The sequence below is a fragment of the Diabrotica undecimpunctata genome, chromosome 2, assembly GCF_040954645.1.
Source record: "Diabrotica undecimpunctata isolate CICGRU chromosome 2, icDiaUnde3, whole genome shotgun sequence".
Lineage (NCBI taxonomy): Eukaryota > Metazoa > Arthropoda > Insecta > Coleoptera > Chrysomelidae > Diabrotica > Diabrotica undecimpunctata.
This window is the reverse complement of record NC_092804.1, coordinates 115,534,414-115,553,323: the sequence shown is the minus strand read 5'-3', so window position 1 is coordinate 115,553,323 and position 18,910 is coordinate 115,534,414. Positions and strand designations below refer to the sequence as shown.

The window sequence follows — 18,910 nt, the reverse complement described above, 5'->3', positions numbered from 1 at the left end:
TTACTTCTTGCACTGTGTCACATCATGTAATTTTTTCCATAAATCATATTGTTCAACACCCTTTACCATATGTATACTGATTTCTTTTTGCACGTTGCACGATGTGAATTTCACGCGCTTGTTTATGAACTCTGGTACGTGTACACGTTTGATCTTCAGTCCATTTGCCACTATTCCTGTGACAAAAACATCTTCCAGCTTAAAATAAGTATAATTTAAAGAAGCTACGTACAGTTCCTTGGCTATTTGAGCTGGAAACAGATAAGCTGGTCCCGTCGTAAAATCAGGAAAAACAGGAGGTTTATACTGTTGAAGAGATATATAATATTTAGATTTTTTATTCCTAATTGGCTTCCACTTCCTGGCCAGTCGACCATAAATCGTCCTTTCTTCAGGCTTATGCCTTGCTATAAACGCTAAAAGTCTGGAAACATTGATAAACATATCATCATCTGTCTTAAGTACAAACTGAGCTCGGGAGCAAAAATTATCAACCCATTCGAGCATTGAGATAGTCTTAAGAGTTAGATTGTCATATGTATCTACAAATTTTCCTCTGATAATATCACCATATATTTCTTGCTCAGCTTCTATTCGATTATTTACAGTTTGATTCGAAGTGGCACCTAACATAAAAGCTACAACTATGTCTTTTCTTATCGCAAAATGACCCCAGGTCTCCCGGACAGCGAGTCTGGCACTTTCATGACTAGGAGCTGAAGTGATCGCTATCAGCAACTTCACATTTTCACCCATATTTGGACATATCTCAGAATCGTGATGCATATGTCCAGCTTCGTAAATTTTTTCAGCTGCTACACCCTTTGTCAGATCTGGCCCTTGATTTGAATTACTGGTTGCATTTGTGGCAGGATTCGAGGGAACAACCAGTGACAGCTGCCTTTCTGTTTCTAATTGGCTCACATTTTGATTACTTTGGACTAGTTTTACTTCATAGGTACGTAGCGGCATTGCCGTCGGTTGTAGCTGATTCGTACTGAGATACGATAGACATGCAAAAATGGGTATCATCGCTACAGCAAACACTGCCAAGTGCACACAACGCACTTGGGCCAACCATGGCATCACCATACCTAAAAAAATATTATATATCAAGTTTCTAATAAGTACGTTAACATTTTTCAGTATTAAAATAAAACAAGCCTTTATGTTTCTATGACATCTAAACAAGTGCGTCACAATGTTACAATTAATCAAATAAGTTACGGTTATTAAGTAACTATAAAAATACTATAAAACTACGTCTATAAAATATAATTATAATAGAAATATTGCTTTTTAAACAATGAAAATGATTTATGCCGTTGATAACGTTTTGTAATACTACTTTTTATGTTACAGTCAAGTAAAATGTTCTATAAATAAATTTTTACTTTTCCCAAGTTCACTTATTTGGTAATAATTTAAAAATCTTTAGGCAAATAATACATTAATTTACTAAGGTACATGCAAATGGTTGTACCATGAATACTAACTACAGAGAACATAACTTTTTTTTACATTTAAATATCATAACATCATTGTTCCACTAAGATTCGGACGTAACTGTAATATATTTAAAAAAAGTTTTTTATGAATGAACCGAAAAAAAAAGATGTGAAGTGTTACAACAAAGTGTAGTTAGAAGACGGAACAACATTTACGTAGGTACTTTGAGTGACCATTTCCAAACAAATAGCGCGCGTATTGTATTATTAAAAAAATACAGTTGCGTCCAAGTCCCAAAGGAACAATAATATACTTATCGCTTTCTCTTTCTCATTGTTGACTCATTAAATTCTTCTATTAACTGTTAGTTTTTCGTCTTTTCGATCTTCACCTGTGGTCTACACTTGCAACTCTTCAAATTATTGTCATTAATAGCTTGCTTCTAAGGAACTGACTAAAATCATATTATTACTACAAGTAAAATTAAAAATAATGTATTCTAAAACAAACGTTAGTTACAAATATAAAAGTAGATCTGGTTCAGTGGATTAAAACGGACAAAGAAAATCTCCAGTAAAAAACAAAAACACTTCTGACAAACGCACAAAAACATTATCATCGCAGTGCCGCAGAAAGACACAGGTTAGCCCAGTATCTAGGAGGAAGAGGACAATATAGGTGAGCAATTAAACAAACAAATTGCTAATTTAAGAACTTATTTTCGGAAGTAGCCTGAGACATCCACATTACATCATCCAATTTGCACAGCAATTGACACAAATCTACTTCAACTGACAGAACAAAAAATGCGCGTAAACAATCTTTCTAATAAAAGAAAAATGAGCATTTGAATGGGAAGACTGCGTGGGGGACATCTGAATGAAGTCAGCCAAGACTATGGCGACAATACAGCGTCGGAACTAGGTATTGATTGACATGTTATTCCAACTAAAATTAACCTGAAATATATTGTAAATGATCCTCGGGTGATAAACGACAAATGCCGATATAGATGCTAAGCTCAAGATACCGTCAAGAATCTTAACGGAGGCTGCCAGGCATTTACTGCAAGTAAATATAAGGAATTGCAGGACTCGCTAGAACAGTCACTCCATCAAGTGACAGCTCAAAAATTGGAACTTCTTCAAACCAGTTATCTTCCTTATTAGTAGGCTTAAGAATTACTACAACCTATACTGTTACTGTATTGCGCTCATTAACCAACTAGTGGCCCAATCGCATACTATTTAATAAACTAACTTGACAAAAAACACTTTCACTTTGAGTGTTGCCAAGTAAAGAGATCTTAAGATACAAATAAGGAGATATCGAAGAATAAAAAGTATCTATATGATACCTATTATCCTCTCTACTAAAAGGATTCGGTGTCATTCCGAAGAACGTTATATACAACATGAAACAGATGGGTCCTAGTGAAAATCTCTATAAGACCATGCCAAAAAGGTATTGTTCGCGATGTTCAGATGCGTACGAAAATGTTTGGGATATACTCCAGTATATCAGGACACCTAGAACCGATATCTGGAGTAAATCTTCCCCTAGGAGGGAGTGAGTCTTTCAGCTTAAATCTTGATAATACCAATTTTCGTTTTAATACTTCTGTCTGAGGAGTTTAGGAGTATAGAAGGCTATGGTACTCGCCACTTAAGAAGAACCAGCGCAAATTCTCATCTTGTTATCACTTTTACCCGATCGGTGATCAACTTATTATCCATCGGTTCCACATTATCAGAACTGATTCTAAACTGAAATAAATTTCATGACCACCAAAATGAATGACCAGCAAAAATGTGCTACGATAAAATGACAATCACGTGAAATTATTTTTAACGTCTTTATCACAAATATTCTGAGTGAACTGGATATTTCATTAATGGTGAAAACAAAAACATGGAACTAGAATTTAAAATAATGAAACTACTATACTAAATCTGCTAGTTTTTAAATAGAACTCCACTTTTTCTACCATATGGGTTACCAATGTAAGGAGAATTATTCAAGATCATAATGGTCATATTGAATACTAACGGCGAACTTAGTTTTTTTTTAGAAGCATTGCCTTCTTATCGCAGGCTACGGAGGGAGCGGTGGATCGCACTGAGATGTGAAAAAAATAAAACTGTAACGACTGAAACGACAGTAAGGACGCAAAGCGCGACCACACACTACATCGAGTAGTAAAGGCAGTGCCATGCGTGTTTATTAATAAAATAAATAAAGTAAAATAAATTTTTTTATATATTTTAAAATAAGTTATACTTATAATTTAAAATAAGTTAATTTTTATATATTTTATAAAATAAAATACAATTTAATAGTATTGAATCGAATCGAATGAAATATCGATGCGAATCGATTATCGAATATAATTGATTATAGAATAGAATCGATTATCGCATCGATTCTCGACTCGAATCGAAGCGATTATCAAATCGAATCGAAATACAGTAAAATATAATAAAATAAAATCGATTCAATTATCGAATCGTTTAACGATCCTGATCGAATCGATTATCGAATCAAATCGAATCTTCTATCGAATCGAATTAAATCAAATATAAAATCAAATCGATTATCGGATCGAATTGATTATCGAATCGAATCGAAACAAAATAGAATAGAATAAAATAAATTAAAGCAAATTAAAACCGCCGCTCCTTGTTATACTATAAGAAAGCTATGCTTCTTCTCCACGGTCACTCCCAGTTCTGCCACATCCTGTTTTTGGTTCAAAAGTGAATGAAAAAGGCATGTACATCTTTGCCCCAATATATAATTAGAGATTTAGCACATAATTAATAATTTTCATAAAACAGAAACTTTTGGGGTTAGTGTAAAAAAATTAATATATTAATTATTAATATAATTATTCTATGAATAAACATCTTATTGCATAAAAAAATTAGTTGAGTCAATTTACAAAATCAATAAAATACTAGTTTAATGTAAAACAAAATTATTAAATTTTTTTTTAAAATATAGACTTAATAAAATAACTTGGATAACTTATACAATTATATTAAATGATGAAAAGTTCGATCGTAAAAATTTGAATAAATAAAAATACGTTCTTTATAGCATATTTAAGAATCCACAGATTCACTGAATTACTTTTTAAATGTTATTAAATCTATAACAAGAATATTAACTAACAGCTGTTTTATGTAATTGTTATATATATATATATATATATATATATATATATATATATATATATATATATATATATATATATTTAACAATTACATAAAACCGCTGTTAGTTAATATTGTTGTTATAGATTTAATAACATTTAAAAAGTATGTTGTATCACGGACTCTCCGTCGCGTAAATGGACTCTTCCAACTGTTTACAGCGTCTTACCAAAGCGCTTCTGTAGTAGCAGTAGCAGCGCAACGAAATACGCTATTTCGTGGCGCTACGTCCGTGACGCCGTGTTGTGGCGCTACTTCAATCAGCATTTTATTATAGAAAAAAAAGTAATACCACGCCAGTCTAAAAGCTTCGCTTTAATAAACAAAAGGAGATCAGAGCATAAACACAAAGAATAATGTCCACAGAAATTTATTTCAAAACTTTATACTTTAGATTTTGAAGCTGTGACATTTTTTCTTATCAAAGCTAATAAAAACTAAACTGATGACGATAAAAATGGACAACAAGTACAAAATAACACCTGAAACAAACAGGTACAAAACTAAACGAAATTAGATAGTAGCACAAGGGAAAAAAAGATAAAAACACAGCTAATGGTTTTAACATACAAAGAATGTGATAAAAGGCGTCTTCATATGTTAGTCTAGGAGCCAGTGCTTTTCGTGGCCGATCAAAGTCCAAGGAGTTTCAGAGTGTATTCTTATGTATTTTTATTTATATTTTTTAGTTTACGAATAATTATAATCATTTAAACAATTAAATTGTTTATAATCAATAAGTAAAAAGAAATAAGAATAAGACTTACTCACAATCAATTTATTCTACCACCAACGACCGGTTTCGCATACTATAATTTGGTATGCACCTTCAGGTCAACGGTACATGGTAAACTAAATGCTGAAGATATAATAACCCGTATTAGGGAGCTGCTTGGTAAAGAATGTACAGCTATTATGCCAATATTATATGTGTGTGATTATTAAATATGACTTTAAAATTGATTAAATAAAACAAAACGTTAAGTGAAAAAACAATCTAGTAAAATTGAAATTAAATAAATAAATATTACTTACATGCCGATACAAGGATTATTATTAAATTTTTGAGAAAACAGTTAAAAAACTGTTATGGTAAACTGGTGACAGGTGATTATCGGTTTTACTGCAACTATTAACGAATAAAGGGAAAGTTCTTGAGGGGAAAAGATATTAACTAGACTGGGAATGTAGGGATTTTGTAAATTGTTTATTGAAAATTAAATGTGATTTCTTATATTATTTAAGAGTTATTTATATTTATTCAAGAGGTATTTTTTGGAAATGTATATTAATGTATTGAAATTATTTATTTAGAACAGGCAGCACTGTGATAGTGTAGAAAAAGATAGATGTTCTATTTTTGATAGAAGTTTGGTGTGCAATAACTCCAACTTTTAATTATCATAATAATGATGAACCAATTTTGGTCTGTATTTCGGCAGAAAAGAAATTATTCTGATGTCAATTAAATTAAAAACACTTAAGGACAAACAAAACACATCCAAAAAGACAAAACAGACATATAATTTAATTTAAAAGGGGGTATTTTGTAGCACTATTTAAATGTCTGTTTGAATGTGTTCTGTTTGTCCTTAAGTGGTTTTAATTTAATTGAGATAGCAATAATTTCTTTTCTGTCCAAATACAGACCAAAATTGGTTCATCATTAATTTGATAATTACAAGTTGGAGTTATTGCACACTCAAACATTATCACAGTGCTGTCTGTTATAAATAAATAATTTCAATAAATTAACACACATTTCCAAAATATACCTATTGAATGAATATAAATAACTTTTAAATAATATAACACATCACATTTAATTTTCAACAAACCATTTTTACACAATACCTACATTCCTAGTCTAGTTGTTAATATCTTTTCCCCTCAAGAACTTTCCCTTTATTCGTTAATAGTTGCAGTAAAACCGACGATCACCTGTCACCAGTTTACCATAACAGTTTTTAACTATGTTTTCTCAAACATTTAATAATATTTCAATTTTACTAGATTGTTTTTTCATGTTTTTTTTTTTTTCATTTTTCAAGTTTTATTTTGTTTTATGTAATCAATGTTAAAGTCATATTTAACAATCACACACATATAATATTGGCTTAATTGCTGTATATTCTGTACCAGACAATACCCTAATACGGGTTAATATATTTTTAGCATTTAGTTTACCATGTAACGTTGACCTGAAGATGCATAGCAAATTACAGTATGCGAAACCGATCGTTGGTGGTAGAATAAACTGATTGTAAGTCTTATTCTTATTTCTTTTTACCTATTTGAACTGGACTCACAGAGGCAACATATTCAATATTTGTTTATAATAAATTCCCATCACTTAAAAGTTTTAAAGTTTAATATAGCGGGCCAAAATACATAAGTATACACTCTAAAACTCCGTGGTCTTTGATAGGATACGAAACATCCCCGGCTTCTGGACTATAATGTTATTGAATTGGATAGCTCTCGGAGAAGGAACAGTTGCCAGCGCAGAAGTTGGCTTTACGATACCGACCTAACAACACATAACGTCTAAGAAGTCAGTTGTACCATTTATACCAAATCTATTTTTCTCTACAAATTTCAAAACCTACAAAATATGTAAATAACGGGGAATAATAACGTTATAACTCCAATAATGACAACAAGAATAATTCGTAAACATATATATCAAAAAGCTCATATAAAAAGAAGTTAAATGTGTAAAACGTGCATAATTACTCGATAAATTAATAAGCAAAGTTAACGAAATATCGTTCATACCAAATTCATATTTAGCATTAGTTCATAGGCTATGTTTTGATCATAATTTGTAATTTTTATAATAGAGTTATTGCAAGTTTACTCCTAGAAGAATTCTTATATGTTCTTCTTTGTATGTTTAACATACAAATAATGAGAGCAAAGTAGAATCTCTGAGCCATATTATAAAAAATGGCTTGTTGCAACTCGTTCTTCATGGCATGGTGTATGGAAAAAAAGACCAGGTAGAAGATTCTATTGGCTTCAGAATAGCTGCCTGCAAGTAAGGATAACCATATTGATCCCCAACATCCGAAACGGATATGCACTGTAAAAAGAAACTACTTTTCTGCTAAAGGTAAAATGATTTCTCTCAAAATTGTTGCTAAAAACTTTAGACGTGAATGTATGAAAAAATGTACAGATATTGTATCTGTCGAAAAAAGAGAGAAACTATTTACTCAGCTTTGGACATTTGGTTCATTTTCAGCAATGTGTACATTGCTAAACTCCTGTGACAAGGAAAATCTAAAAAAACGAACATATACAAAGAATCATTTTCGCAGGAATTTTACCAGCAAATACTGTAAATTAGTAAAGAAATCGATTTTCTTCGACTAGATTACATAAAAATCGCATATATGTTGCAATAAAAAAATCTTCCAGTAATTTGGTAATATGTGATGAAATAGGAAAAATAGTGGAGGAAAGAATAAATGTACCAATGAATAAGTTTCCAAAGTTATTGAAAACATCAATTGTTTCCCAAAATATGTCTGACATTACTGTAGAAAATTTCTTAATCTTGATCTTAACCTTGCCAAGATGTATGATCTGATAAGTATTTGCTTCTGACACAAAGCTTGTAAGTCTAGCCACTACAAATCAATATTTTATTCAAACGTTAACCTTAAATTTAAAAGCCCGAAGAAGATGTGATACGTTCAAAAGAAAAGTACTAAGTGCATCAGAAAGGAAGAAAGGGGCTCTAAAACATGTACATAATGTTCATTTGCAAAAATCAGAAACGTTATGATCGAAGCTGAATCAGCAATTAACGAAAATATATTAACCCTGACTTTTGATATGCAAAAAGGTATTGCATACAAGTGCCAATTAAATTTAGTACAAGTGCCCAGGAAGTTGACTGTGTAGAAGAAAACGAACATTTTTGATTCTGCGTCGCCAAAAAGATGATTTTGAATATGTCGAAAATTTGCTAAAGTCTCTCTCGAATCGAAACGTTAAAGAGTCAAAAAATAAAGTGTCATGGTTGGCTTGTCATGAAATTAAAATTCTTAACTAACAACCAACTATGTTAATAATGAAAACAGATTTCACCCAAGAACCACAATATGTTAATATTGAAAAAGGTGGGAAAGGTCGTAAACCTTCATTAAAGGATGTAGAGGTAACATTTTTTTGTTCAGGTGGTAAACCCTTATAATCCGTAAAACTATCAGATTTAAAAAATATGTTTAAGTTATTTCCCAAAGCCGAAATGAGATATCACATTTTTTATATTTTCATGAAACCAAAGAATTACAATTTTTTGTTAATGAAGGTATTGGGAGGCCCGAATTGATTTGTTTTATTCCCAAAATTTCTCATTTAAATCTTGTACCAAATAATTATAACTTTTTATCAAATTATTTTGTTAATTTCTTCAAAACCTCACGACGGTGGTATGCAACCCGTTGTTGCATAACACTTAACATACAAGACATGACTTATCCACAATCTCAATAAAAGAAGTAGACAAAAATGCCTATTATTCCTCTAGGTATTTTTAGTTTGATTATTATAAACAATTTTTATTTAGTTCAATACTATATACTATTGATATATTATAGCAATCATCACTTGGTATGAACGATATAATTTTAAAGCTATTGGGTTTCGATATAAAAACAGTCTTTAAGAAACTCTGCCTCCAGTTGAAAGAGCACCGCCTTTGCCAGTCCATTCTTCTTTAAGTTTAACGTTACAGCCTAAGTCGCGTAGGGCGGCTTTAATGTCATAATCTATATCCTCGAATTTTTTCAAATCAGCTTGAAGAATTTCTTCAATTCCCAAGTCTATGAACGTTCGGTTTTGATCTCTGCTACGTGAAACCATGTTTCTAATAGCTCTGCTTCCAGCTTTCTGAAAAACGAAATACAAGGAGAAATTGTAGTAATTACAGCTAGATAAAAAAGACCAGTTCAATGGGATTCAAGGAGTTCAGGAGTGTAAATTCCTGAACATGTTTGAAAATTGTTCATTATATACAGGGCAATTGTGCGTCGAAGGAAGATATATCAGTTATTACTAAAAAAAAAAAAAGGTATTTACAAAAATTAGAGGTAACTTTATACTTAATATTACAAAATAATTATTTTATTTAAGGGTATATCTTGTGTTTGGGATGAACCAAACATACTTTTTTTATTATGTACTTATCTTTATATCCTGTATACCCTATACAAAAAACCAGATATTAAATTTTTTGCAAACATAACTTTTTAATAGGTCCAATTTAACTATAAGGTGCTGTTTTTTATTATTATAATAATTCACTAAGCAGCACGTCAATAAAAAACACACTATTTCGTCAACTTTTCAAATGACACATCTTGTATACCTATCTGTATCTTTTAAAAAAAGTGAAATTACCTACTCTTCATGTACTTATTGTTTCAAGAAATGAATAGTTGTTTATTAGTACAGAGATTTTCCAATAGAGATATCCTGCACAAACTGAGAGAGAAACATTGGAAAGGTTAGTAGATGATTTTACCCTTGATGATTCAGTAATTTATGAAAAATATGAAGAAATAAAACGCGATATTCCAAGAAAATGAATTTAATGGAATGCTGGAAGTAATGGATAGTCAAGCGGCCATGAGGGCTCTTAGAACTCCTAAGGTAGACCCTAGGCTAATGTGGAATCCTGGAAAGAACTCAACAGACTGGCGAAGCCAGTGTGTCACTTTTATGGTTTCCAGGTTACTGAGGAATAAGTGGCAATTGTATCTGATTGAATTGTATTGATCCAAACAGTATGTTTCGCTTTGTTGGGAACTCGTCAAGTAGATCTAGAACCGAAGACAGATTGAGAGAAAGAAACGCCGGCACGTAATCAAATTTCGCAATTGTCCAGATTACTGAGTTGGATCTTAAAAGATCCAAAAGATCTTAAAAGCACTACAATAGAACAATATTTGAAAACCAGAATTTACGATCAGTGTATCCTCCCTATACTCACGTATGGTTCACAGACGTGGACACTCACCAAGTCTAATATGGATAAAATGGTAAAGGCACAAAGAGCGATGCAAAGATCAATGCTCGGGGTGAGACTTATAGAACAAATGGATTAGGAGCAAAACGAAAGTAAAAGACGCAGGAGAACATGCTGCCAAATTAAAATGGAGCTTCGCAGGACACAACGCCTGACTGAAGGATCAAAGATGGAACCACGAAATACAACAATGGAGACCATGGTTAGGAAAAAGAAGCAGAGGAAGACCACCAAATGAGATGGGCTGATGATATTAAGAAGATCGGAGGACACGACTGGAAGCAAGTGGCGCAAAATAGAAAACACTCGATTGATTTGGGGGAGGCCTATGTCTAAAGTTGGATTACTTAAGGCTGAAGAAGAAGTTTCTGGAACATGCAGGTGTTTTCAAATATTTAAATGGACGCTCCGTAGTTCAAAGACATATAGTGATGTCTAGTTTGTGTCACTTAAATTAGATCGCGTTACGTAGCGAGAGCATCAAATAAAAAATTCTACGAGTAAAAATTGAATAAACGTATACGTGGATGTATTGAAAACATTTTAGCCTATATAGCCTAGTTATAGAAGCAAATTAAATTACAAAGTCAAAGTATTTTATTATTTAACATACTCTCCTCTCAATTAGACACATTTATTACAAAGAACCTGCAACGCCTCACGACCTTAAATTTTTTTATCTTGCTCTGTAAACCAGGCCTTGGCAGCTACTATCACCTCTTTGTTGAAAAACAATTTACGACTTTTTCTCAGTTAAGGTGAGACATAGAAAATGTATCTCTTTTAAATCTCGCAATCCAATTGAACGATGGCAAGATACTCCAATTTTTTAATCTTCACAACTTCGGACAACATACTTTTTTCAAATTTTATTGCTCAACTCATGTTTGCCTTTATGACATGAAACGTTACACTGACACTTATAGTAAAGTATTCTGTGTTGCTGTAGTATGGCAATATTTTCTTTATCACAGAACCGGCCAGCCTTATTAAATATCCATGTCTGATACCATTATAATAAGTGTTGCATTAAAAAAAATATAATCAATACCAAAGAAAACAAAAACACTAGTCACTAACGAGTCATCATATAAAGCATAATTTTGCTATACTTACATGGATTTGTTTGTCATCTGAATATATCTTCATAATTTCTGTAATAGCTGCTGGCATACCTGCTTTAAAAAGTGCTTTACTATTTTCAGGTGATCTAAGAGTCAAAGCTGCCACAGCGTTCAGACCAGCTACCGCTGTTAATGCATTAACCTTAAAAATATTGTTGTACGATCATATATTATATAACTATAATAAGCACTCAGGAGATAAACAAAATAAATAAAATGTCGATAATTCAGAGGGTTTGCTCGCAGATTTCACTGTGTGTGATTATAGTTTTATTTGGATAGAGCCACACCCGACATTTTCAAATTTCGTATTTTAAAACCTAAATTGGTTTGCAGCTTTGAATTCGAATTTGCGAGAGAATCCAGTCGGTAGGTGAATGTATAGTATGGTGAGAGATAGAACCTTAAAACTTGGTGCTTAGTCATTTATTGAAAAGGCGAGGCAAGGTAAAAAACCTGAAAACACACCTCACGAAATAAAAGGTAATTTTGACGTGACAACGTCTTAAATTAGGTTGTGGCTCGGAGTCACTCATCAAAAAGTGTAACGCCCGCTCACGTCTGTTACGATGAGTCACCGAACGAGAGAGAGGCCCGCCGGACCGGCGAATGCCTTGCGTCTCTCTCCCACTCAAACATGATCGGTCCGCTGGTGCGATGCTATTTCTCCTATCATCGTCCTATCCTCAACAAAATCACTCAAATAGAAATTAGTTAAGTTTAAGTTTACATGTACAATGTTTTAGTAAACAAAATATATTTCTATAGTTAAAATTTGTGCAATTCTTATTTTCATTCAATTCCTTGTTCCTATTGTGCAATTTAATAATATTCACATCAATAAATATTCTACCGAGAAAAAGACGTTGTCACGTAAAATCTTCGCCCGTAAAACCGACTTTACAGGCAACCGATTTTTTTTACTTATTTTCTATGTTAGGAATATAAAGATAGGCATTTCTATTTGAGGACAGAGGTCAGAGAAGAAAAAGAAGACAAAGTACAAGGTTCCTTGATAACATCGATGAAGACATGAGAAATATGGGAATACGTGCTTGGCGGAGGAAGGCAATGGATAGGGACGACTGGAGAGAAATTCTTGAGAAGGCTAGAAACAACGCAGGGTTCTAAAGCCAGAATGATGATGATTTCTATTTAAGATAGAAACATAGGTGCTTAATTAGGAATATATACAAAGGTGAGCAGGAGAGCTGACTACGGTACAGACGGTAGTACAATTTTGAATTCTACCGCATCCGGAGTGAACCTGATTTGGACCTATATTTACATAACTCATACATAATAATGGGCGAATGGATGAGGAAGATAAAGATTTATGGACTAAGCGGAGGAAAATCTAAGAATATTATGAACACAAAACTGTTAGAGGAATTAAAATTTATCTTGGAATAGATCAAAGACTACAAAAGGTTGTAGAGCCAAAAATGATGACAATTACTATTTAAATGGGAATAAGTCACAATTAAAGGTTAAAGTAAGTTTATTGACGTTTCAATTTCCACTTCGGAAATCGTTCTCAAAATAAAAACAGTAAATTAAACAAATTTTGTTTTTTTTTTGTTACTTGGTGGAACATTCTTCTAATAATTTAATTTTATCTGACTCATTTATATTGGCAATTCAGACATACAGTCATAGCAGTCCCAGGAACGCAACTCAACAATATTGGCAATATCATTTTAAAGTCGTCTACTTTAAAATGTATAATGTATGTCTGAATTGTCAATATAAATGAGTCAGATAAAATTAAATTATTAGAAATTTTTCACCAAGTAACAAAAAAAATTTGTTTAATTTACTAATGTTTGTATTTTGAGAACGATTTCCGAAGTGGAAATTGAAACGTCAATAAACTTACCTTAATCTTTAATTGTGGTTTATTCCCATTTAAATAGTAATTACTTTAAAATGCCACAAGAAAATAGCTTCAGAACAATATTAAGAATGATGATAATAATCTCATTTTAAATACATATCGACGATGTGAAGGCCAAAATTCGTAACCTCCAAACTATGATTTTTACAGGACGCAAAAAAAACTAAATTAGTTGTATTTTGTTTCAACATATAGCTACAGCTGTATATTCATTTGTGGCATACAAGTTTTGGCCGTGGGCTGTATTTCTGCTCAGTCTTTCACATAAAACTAAAATTTCAATTTTTAGTTTTTGAGAGTTACGTCTTTTGGCCTTTGCACCCTCGATATCTTACCTTATTAACCATTAAAGAGTTTGTAATGATCGGAGCCAAACCTTTTTCTATCAAGTACGCTTTGCAAGTGTCATTTCCTGCTAGAGACTTTATTAGCTTAAAGCACTGTCTAATGATTTTCTGAAAAATAAAATGAACAGTATTTTTTTTAAGTTTTTAAATAAATATATTATGAATATTTCTTTATAGAATATGTTAAATAATTGCAAGAATAATAAATTTTACAATATTCTGTCATGATTCATGAAGACTTTTAATTAATAGTCATTTCCTCAATGGATATCACCTAGTAATCAAATAGAAGCAAGTAAATATGAAAAAGCAAAAAGTCACTCTATTTCAAAATTATTCAAGTTGTCTACACTCTTCCCAAATAGCGAAGAGCCGCGAGGTGCGCAGATGATATAGAAGAAAGTACAAGACGGAAAAACATGTCTTTAGCAAATTCAAAACATTTTTGCCAAGTCTTATCCGACAGTTTCTTATGACTATTTTATTTATAGTACATCCACTAATAATTTTCCAACATAAACATGCCTCATTCTGGTATCAAAGAGACCGCCTTTCAAATCAAGGTTGTCAGACATATTTCCTAAAATTCCTAAGGTTATATTTAAAAAATATTCTCTATTATCTATTCGTTATTATTCAATTGCTAGTCAACGAACGACACTCTTAAAAAATAATATGAACATATTCTCAAAAATATATCTATAAATTAATAAACTAGGTACTAATATTTTCATGGACTCTTCACTAATGAATTAAAGCAACCGTGAACTTATATATATATATATATATATATATATATATATATATATATATATATATATATATATATATATATATATATATATATTACTTATACTCTAAGTAATTTTCGAATATCGGCAACATTGTAGTCTGGAGAGAATTTGAACGTTCCGTCCATATCGACGTTGCCATGTTGGTGAATTTAGCGGAATATAGATATAATAATCGACTTTTAAGAAATCAGACAACTTTTAAGAATCCAAGTTCTCAAAAACGGTTTCAAGAATTGTATTATTTTTTTCCAAATTTCATTGATTTTATACCTTACCTGGAAACATGAAAAATTGCAGATATATTAATATGGTATTAAAGTTATATTCACTAATTTTAAACTCATGCATTATGGCAACAGCGAAGCGCAAAGCTATAAATCGTAATGAACACCTGTTTGTCTCGCTATGTGACACCCTAAAATATTTCCTTTTGCAGAAGCGGAGGCTTATTATAAGGTAAGTAATATTATATTTTTCTAGGATGGCATTTTTTAAGATGCATCAACTTCTGTGTTATCAATAAATAATGACAATTATGTTAATGACAGCTCCGAATTAAAAAATAAAGATTTGCACGTACAATCCCAAAGAATAGTTTTAAATATGTATGAGTGTTTGAAAAAAGAAAATATTGGGATGGCTGATAATGCAATTGTTCTAATTGTATCTAATGCATTGCTATTGGGGTGTATTCTGTAACACTTCCGTTAAATTTTAGAGGCCTCTAAAATTTTAGCGTCCGCTAAAATTATTTTTGTATTCTGTAACTTATGCATCCGTTAAAATCATAACCTAAACCGTTAAAACTCCCGCTAAAACAGAATATTTTGGAGGATGTCAAAACTTGTCCTCTTATTTTTAGCAGTCCGTTAAATATCATTTGATTATTTTTGTTTGGTTAGGTTTATATAATTATTAGTTTGTTATTTATATATTATAGTGCAGATAACAAATTAAAAAAGACAAATGGCTTTTTATGATATATTTGGCGAAGCTTTAGTTGATGAAATAATAAATAATAATGAAAGGTAAGTCTCAGTTTACTTTATAATCCATGTGTTACACCTATAACAAAATTCAAATTTTTTATTCTTTTTGTAGAGCTGAATTCAGATTAAATCAAAGAATAATCCGAGATATGAGCAATCCTTTCCAGCTACCCACTTCAACATTTAAAAAACTGTTTAGATTCAATAAAGATGTTGCAAGGATTATCATTGATATGATTAGTCCATATATGCAAGAAGGACAAAGAATATCTGCAATTCCTAAAGAACTGAAGATTTTAGCTACTTTAAACTTTTATGGTACTGGGAGCTACCAATTATCCTCTGGACAAGGATACAATTTTGCTTTAAGTCAACCAAGCATGAGTCGTTGCATTGATGAAGTGACAGAAATAATTTATAGTAATTTAACACCAAACTGGATAAAATTTCCAATTAATGAGCATTCCAGAAATACTATTTGTAATGGTTTCAGAAATAAATATAACTTTCCACAATGTTTGGGGGCTATAGATTGCACTCATATTGCAATTATATCTCCTCCAGAAAACTACCCGGCCCTTCCATACTATTGTAGAAAAGGGTACTACAGTATAAACTGCCAAATTATTGTGGATAGTGAGTACAATATTTTAAATATGAACGCACGTTTTCCTGGATCTACTCATGACTCTGCCATTTGGCAAGCTTCAAATATTAAAACAATAATGCAGAATTTGTATATTGGAGGTGCTAATTATTTCCTTATCGGTGATTCTGGTTACCCTTTGCAACCTTTTTTAATGACACCATTTGAGAATCCCCAAGAAAATACACCTGAAAATAATTATAATTACCATTTTATAAGAAGTCGGAATACAGTAGAAAAATTGAATGGAGTGCTGAAATCAAGATTTCGATGTTTATCAAAGCATCGTGTGTTAAATTATAATCCTATTAAAGCAGGGAAAATTATTTATAGTTGTGGTGCACTACACAATATATCAAATTTTTATAAAGATGAAGTTCCAGAAGGTTTAGAACTGGACGATGAAAATGATCTCAATATAATTGAAAATGTACCATTTGACCAAAATTGGTACAGAAGAGGAGAACAAATCCGAGATGCAATTGTTCAACAATATTTTAATAATGTATGATTTTATGAATAAAAATATTTTAGCAATGTTCTGAAACTACTTTTGGTATAGTCAAGTTAAATATGTTTTTATTGGATTAAGCCACAATTATTTGTTGTGGTAAAAATCACATTTTTCATTTACTAATATTTGAAGTTTTAATTTCAATTCCAGAAATTGTTCTCAAAACAGGTTTACAAATTATGTAAATATGGATTATACACATTTTACATAATTTGTAAAAAAACCTTTTTTGAAAATGATTTCTGGAGTGAAAATTGAAACATCAAATATTAATTCATTAAAAATGTGATTTCATCACAATTACAACCAATAATTGTGGTTTAACCCCATAAAACCATATTTATAAATATTTTAATTGGAAAATAATAAGTTTTACCAAAAAATAAATAACTGACCTTGTTTTCCGCCAGGATGTTTAGTGATAGAAAATAAATTTACTTGTTTATTTGGTGCCTATTATACACAGTCTAAGGAGTTAAAGAAAAAAAAAGAGAAAATTTTTAAGAAAAACATTTATTTGTATAAATTTTTTTTTTTTGTAATTTTTATCTCCTAAATGATAAAATGGCCCTGGCCACTCTATTCAATGCTGACGCAATGGCATAATTTGACCTGGCAAGGTTTGCCAACTGGCGGTCATGCAGTTCCATAGCAGTTGTCACCCTACTTCCTGCCCTACCTCTATTCACTCTTCTAGGTCTTCTCCTTGTGGATATTGCAGGTGGGCTATCTATATTTTCAATATTGTGACTTGGCTCTGTTGAGGGAGTTGGCTGTGGAGGTACATAACCTGGAGTGGAGGCAATTTCCACTGGCAGTTCAAATAATTCTTCCTATAAATAGTGAAAAAAAGCAAATGAAATATATTCATATATAATTTCAATTTAGTAATAATACCTTATTATCTAAATAAAATGTTTTATTGAATATATCACAAAATATATGTCAGTCAAAAACACATTCTGATAGTATATCAATTTAGTGACAAAGAACTTACTTCGGTAACAATCATTTCCACGCCAGCTTCTGATAATTGGGCTCCTTCTACTGATAGCTCAGAAACTAGTAGACCCAATATCCTTTCTTCGAAAGGAGTTAATGGTTTGGTAGCACCTCCTCCTCCAGTTCCCTGGCATCCATACCTCACCTCTCTAGAACGTCTCTTAGCTTTAGTTTTCATTTCTGATATTGTCTGAAAATTTATTATTTTATAAAATTGATATATATATATATATATATATATATATATATATATATATATATATATATATATACACCATATACTTAAGTGGGTCAAAATATTTACATTTACAACATATTTACAGTATTAGTTTATGCATTTTAAATAGGTATTCTTCAGTTTAAGTACAAAATCTTACATTGTTGTTTTTTTAAATTATTTTAAATTAGAAGCACATAATTGCATTACATGGCAACAAATTACATTTTTGATTCCGGGAATCATGTGCCATGTGGTGCACACTTGCTTCTTATTTAAGAATGAACCTAATATATACATACATTTAATATTGCTAAGTTATACTTACATCTTTCCATGCTTTTATAGTTTTGGGCGGCCCCATTTTATTTAATTCCATCACCATATTTTCCCATAACACATGGACTTTTCCTAATTCACTAGGATTTACTTTAATCCTGGTTAGAATTTTGTTTTCTTCTAGGAAGCTTATTAAAAACTCTTTTTGTGCTTTTGTGGTTCGTGGAGCACGAAACATATTGAAATTTTATTCAAACGAAAATAAATCCAACGCGAATACAAATAAACTGAAATACAAATATATTTTCATAAGTCAAGCAGACTGTCAATTTCTTCTTCTGTTTTAAGTTTTTGGCCTCCGACACTTAGTTTTTGGTCAATTTCTACCTTACTAGTA

General features: G+C 31.3%; 3 protein-coding genes across 3 annotated transcripts in view; all 3 read right to left on the bottom strand.

Moving 5' to 3' along the window:
* LOC140433877 (beta-1,3-galactosyltransferase 5-like) lies at positions 1–1,092 on the bottom strand. The gene has a single exon (XM_072521851.1). It carries the CDS (start codon positions 1,090–1,092, stop codon positions 1–3), a length of 1,092 nt encoding a protein of 363 aa, XP_072377952.1.
* A 6,238-nt stretch (positions 1,093–7,330) lies between these two features.
* The window catches only part of LOC140434798 (armadillo repeat-containing protein 6 homolog), an 81,265-nt gene continuing 69,685 nt past the window's right edge, over positions 7,331–18,910 (bottom strand). Inside the window, exons 6-8 of the mRNA XM_072523318.1 lie at positions 14,061–14,180; positions 11,821–11,970; positions 7,331–9,566 (exon numbers count right to left, since the gene is read on the bottom strand). Coding sequence (XP_072379419.1) covers positions 9,339–9,566; positions 11,821–11,970; positions 14,061–14,180 — 498 coding nt within the window. The 3' untranslated portion in view covers positions 7,331–9,338. The remainder of the gene's footprint in view (positions 9,567–11,820; positions 11,971–14,060; positions 14,181–18,910) is intronic.
* Positions 17,452–18,795, bottom strand: LOC140434799 (uncharacterized). The gene is made up of 3 exons (XM_072523319.1): positions 18,563–18,795; positions 18,013–18,207; positions 17,452–17,848 (listed from the first exon to the last, which is right to left on the bottom strand). Exons 1-3 carry the CDS (start codon positions 18,749–18,751, stop codon positions 17,561–17,563), a joined length of 672 nt encoding a protein of 223 aa, XP_072379420.1. The 5' UTR covers positions 18,752–18,795; the 3' UTR covers positions 17,452–17,560.